The 4,155-nt window shown below is 34.8% G+C and overlaps 1 protein-coding gene across 1 annotated transcript; it reads left to right on the top strand.

The window, feature by feature from the left end:
- The first annotated feature begins 503 nt into the window (after positions 1-503).
- Positions 504-3,902, top strand: LOC132862084 (translocon-associated protein subunit delta-like). The gene is made up of 6 exons (XM_060893932.1): positions 504-663; positions 1,255-1,373; positions 1,455-1,529; positions 1,949-2,038; positions 2,707-2,772; positions 3,422-3,902. Exons 1-6 carry the CDS (start codon positions 618-620, stop codon positions 3,524-3,526), a joined length of 501 nt encoding a protein of 166 aa, XP_060749915.1. The 5' UTR covers positions 504-617; the 3' UTR covers positions 3,527-3,902.
- The last annotated feature ends 253 nt before the right edge of the window (positions 3,903-4,155 follow it).

The following is a 4,155-nucleotide window of genomic DNA, read 5'->3' on the forward strand; positions in this document are numbered from 1 at the left end:
AATATTAGAATGATCAAATAATCTCATAAATTGTGATATAATTTAAATAATAATACTGTATACTTTTTAATTGTATTATTGTGACATGTACTGTATAAAATAATGGTTTCATTTATATTATATTTTGAGACACAGAAAGGATTTCTCACTGAGAGAATGGTTTTGATTTATGTTTATGACCTTAACATAAATTATCTAATATTTTATAGCATCTATCTGAAGGAGTAAATCAGTAAATTACGATGTTAAAGTAAAAAACAAAATCCTTTCAACCTAAAAGATTTTTATTTTAATTTACTTTATTTTCTATTGTAGAAAACCTTAAGGGAACAAATTCATTTCTAGTAAGGCATTTTCTTTTATGAACATCATTATTACTGAACGTGTTAGGGCCAAAAATAGGGTTAATTCTAACAGATGATCCTCTTGTTGTAAGCACATGACCTATTGATTGATGATTAGTCTTATGATTGATTTGTTATTGTCCATGAATTCGTCTATACGTCATCTTCCTGCGCCCTACGCTGATGTGGCTCTTAGCGTGATTAGCAGTCTTGAGAAGAGCTAAAGATTCTTTTTCTGTCGTAGACGTCAACCTAATCATAAAATAAACAACCATGAAGTGTTGGATCATTTTTGCGTTTTTTATTTACGTGTGCAACGGTGAGTATTCTATTATATATATTTGTCTAAACGTCATTTCTCACTTCACATGCACTTGCTAACTCATTCATTCTTTTTTCCTAAATGATGGGTCTCTTTAAGTGGCATCTCAGATAACTTCTTTAAAAATATTTAATTTATTTCTTCCCTGTATACATTTTAGGCAGTATAGTAATATAAAGACAGTATAAATACAATATAAACACAGTAGCTAACTTCATGATTAGCATTACTACACGGAATTCCTACATCCTACTGTACATAGCTAGGTTGTCATGGTACTGTACCATAACAACCCATAGATATCTATGATAACAACCTAGCTATTGATAAAGGAAGCTATCGTGTAGGGATGCTAATACCAGGTACATCATTTAATTGTTGATTAATTAAATATTACACAGCCTAATATATTCGCTTGAACTATTAAAAATATATATATTGTGTACTATGTGTAATTTAAGATTGCAAAAGACTATATTGACGTCTTTTTTCGAGGTGGAGCTGCTAAGTCTGTTTGCTAAGTTGCTATTTGCTAACAGTGTATTCTTCATATCTCCTGCTGTGTGTGTGTGTGTGTGTGTATATAAGGGGAGAGTTGTCTAAACCCAGTCATTACACCATCAACATACACAACCAATGATGCTGTCATCTCGTCCGAGTCTGTCTTCATTGTGGAGCTCAGCTTGTCGTGTGCAAACGGAGTACAGGTAGCTATCATCATGTTTAGGACATCCATATAACCCAAGCAAGACATTAACCATCTTAACCATGCTGGTTTTTGTCACCAGAGTGTGGCATTGTATGCTGATGTCAATGGAAGACAGTTTCCTGTAACAAGGGGCCAGGATGTTGGGAAGTACCAGGTCAGTATACTTTATTGTTGTTGTTGTTTTTATTTATTTATTTATATTTTTACTTTTTTTTTTACTTCCAGGTTCCTTATGTGGATTTACTTAGAACCACAACAAAAAATAATTAACAGGGATTTCTATAGTACTACAAGCACAAAACATTGCATTTTAAGAGCGCATAGACTTTCTCGTTTCTCTATATTATTATATTGATGTTTTCAGGCAACCCGCTTAAAATGATTTAAACACTGTTAAAGAAAAGCGACCACCTGATTTGTCAGCATTTAAAGTCCTGCTAAGTTAAAAAAAAAAAAAAAGAGCAGTCAGAGCAAAGGTTTATGTGTGAGTTTCATTCACAAACTTTAAAGCATGGTATAATGCAGCGTTGTGACTGTGTATGTTTCTTTTGGATCGCTTTGCGTTTCTAACAGGTGTCATGGAGCCTTCCTCATAAGCTGGCCGGCTCGGGGACATACCAAGTCAAATTCTTTGACGAGGAGTCTTACAGTGCACTGCGCAAGGTTAGTAAATAATAATGTGCATCTCTGTCATGGTTCCAGAATCAGACAGACTTTACTCAGGACATTCAAAAGAGTATTCAGGAATTTGACTTGGAAGCTCTGACATGAGAACTGTACTTTTTTGACCACTGAATTTTTCTAGGATTAGTAGAAATTATTGTCTTATGACCGCTACTAAAGAAATCCACAGAATGTTCAGTAACAGTCTTAACAAAAAAATATCACATACATTGCATATAGTTGTTATACATCAATAAAGAGGAAGATAGGACACGGCTTCTGTATATTTACACATTCAGCAATGCTTATTAACAATCACTGTGTGATGGAGCTCACAACCACAGGCACTCTAATGAAAGGACTGGGATTGTGCATCACACTGCAGCTTATCAAAAGATTGCTACCTATACATACCATATATGACTGCAAGCTAATCACTGGATTATTGTTTTATTTGGGTTTATACCAAATGTTTAAATGTTTAACGTGTACCCGCACACACACACACACAACGTCACTTACTTTAAGTCTGTGTGAAACAAATAACTGAGCGCTGCATGTTCATACTGAGGTACTGAGACCCGAGTCCTCTGGGTTTGGTTGATGGGATGGATGTTTTGTGTGTGTGGGTCCAACATGAAACGTTTTGTGCATTTGAAATGTTTCAGGCTCAGAGAAACAATGAGGACGTGGACACGATCAAGCCCCTTTTCTCGGTCAATGTAGATCACAGGGTGAGTAGAAGACATATAGTGCAGTCTAGAATTATTGGCACCCTTCATGAAAATGAGCAATGAATTGTGTTGTAGTGAGCTGAAACATGACACTGATGTATTTGGTTTTGTTTTTTTCCATAACAATGATTTTTCAAAATGTACTCAAACAATGTTGTGACATTCACTGAAGAGAATAAGAGCAAGCCTGTTTTCTCATGTAATCTTAAACAAGGTTGGAAACTAAGGGAATTCTTAGACACTTGTTAAACCCATGTCATCTCTTTGTGTTAAAATTTTGTTTGCGTTTTTTCCCCCTCTCTCTGTCTTTGGCAGAATTATTTGCACCCTTTCATTTCCTATTCAGGGTGACCATAATTCTGAAAACCACAGAACTATCAGTAGTTAAATTTAATTCAAGACTTAAGACACAACTGAACACTGTTATTTGTAGATTGCACTCATATTTTTTCTGTTATAACACAGTAAAGCTTACATAGAACATAGAAAGCGTATATAGTTGTTTATGTAGATTTGTAAATAACAGCTAGATACAAGAAATAACCACAAAGCCTGGATATAAGCAATAATATAGCAACCATTTTCTTTGTGATTTTTCATGACTATTATAAGTCTTGATGCCAGTTTTATCTGAGTTTTCTATCCATAGGGAGCTTGGAGTGGCCCTTGGGTGTCTACAGAGGTCCTGGCTGCTGTTCTTGGCATTTTAATCTACTACTTTGCTTTTAGTGCCAAGAGCACAATTCAGTCATGAAGAGAAACGACTCAACACGATATACCTCCAGATTTTCTCTCTACATTCCTTTACCCACTCATCCTTTTAGTACTTGGTTTGTAAATATCCGGTAGTCTTAATGAACTTTTGTACAATTCAGAAAATTCTGACTTTTTTATTTATTAGACTCGTAAATGTAATGTTTGATTTTGAAACTTGAATTTTATCTTAACCGCTGTATACTGTAAACTCCCGGATTAGGGTTTTGTCTTTAGGTTGTAGCTTTAAAACTACAAGCTTGGATGTAAACACTAGTAAGTGGGAATTTACAGTAAAATCAAAATGCACTGACTGAATTGAACAAAAACAATGTTTTACATTCATCTTGTGAACAATAAACACATCATGCATTTTAGATGGTTTCATTCTTGTTGTATTTATTCACCGTACATTTTAATTGCAAAAAAAACATCATGCCGAAACATGTCGAGAGCTGTGGTTAATATTCACATGAAACTTCAGGATGGGGATAAGTGTGATCTCAGTGACTTGGTGGTGCCAGATGAGCTGGTCGGATTTTTTACACACACACACACACACACACACACACACACACACACGTCTCTAGAGTTTACACAGATGTGTGCAAAAACCAAAAAAAGAAATCC

The sequence above is a fragment of the Tachysurus vachellii genome, chromosome 19 (assembly GCF_030014155.1).
Source record: "Tachysurus vachellii isolate PV-2020 chromosome 19, HZAU_Pvac_v1, whole genome shotgun sequence".
Lineage (NCBI taxonomy): Eukaryota > Metazoa > Chordata > Actinopteri > Siluriformes > Bagridae > Tachysurus > Tachysurus vachellii.

Coding starts and splice junctions, on each gene's coding strand:
- LOC132862084 (XM_060893932.1), top strand. CDS start 618: ATGAAGTGTTGGATCATTTTTGCGTTTTTTATTTACGTGTGCAACG. Junction 1,374..1,454: donor CGTGTGCAAACGGAGTACAG/GTAGCTATCATC, acceptor TTTTGTCACCAG/AGTGTGGCATTGTATGCTGA. Junction 2,039..2,706: donor CTTACAGTGCACTGCGCAAG/GTTAGTAAATAA, acceptor GAAATGTTTCAG/GCTCAGAGAAACAATGAGGA.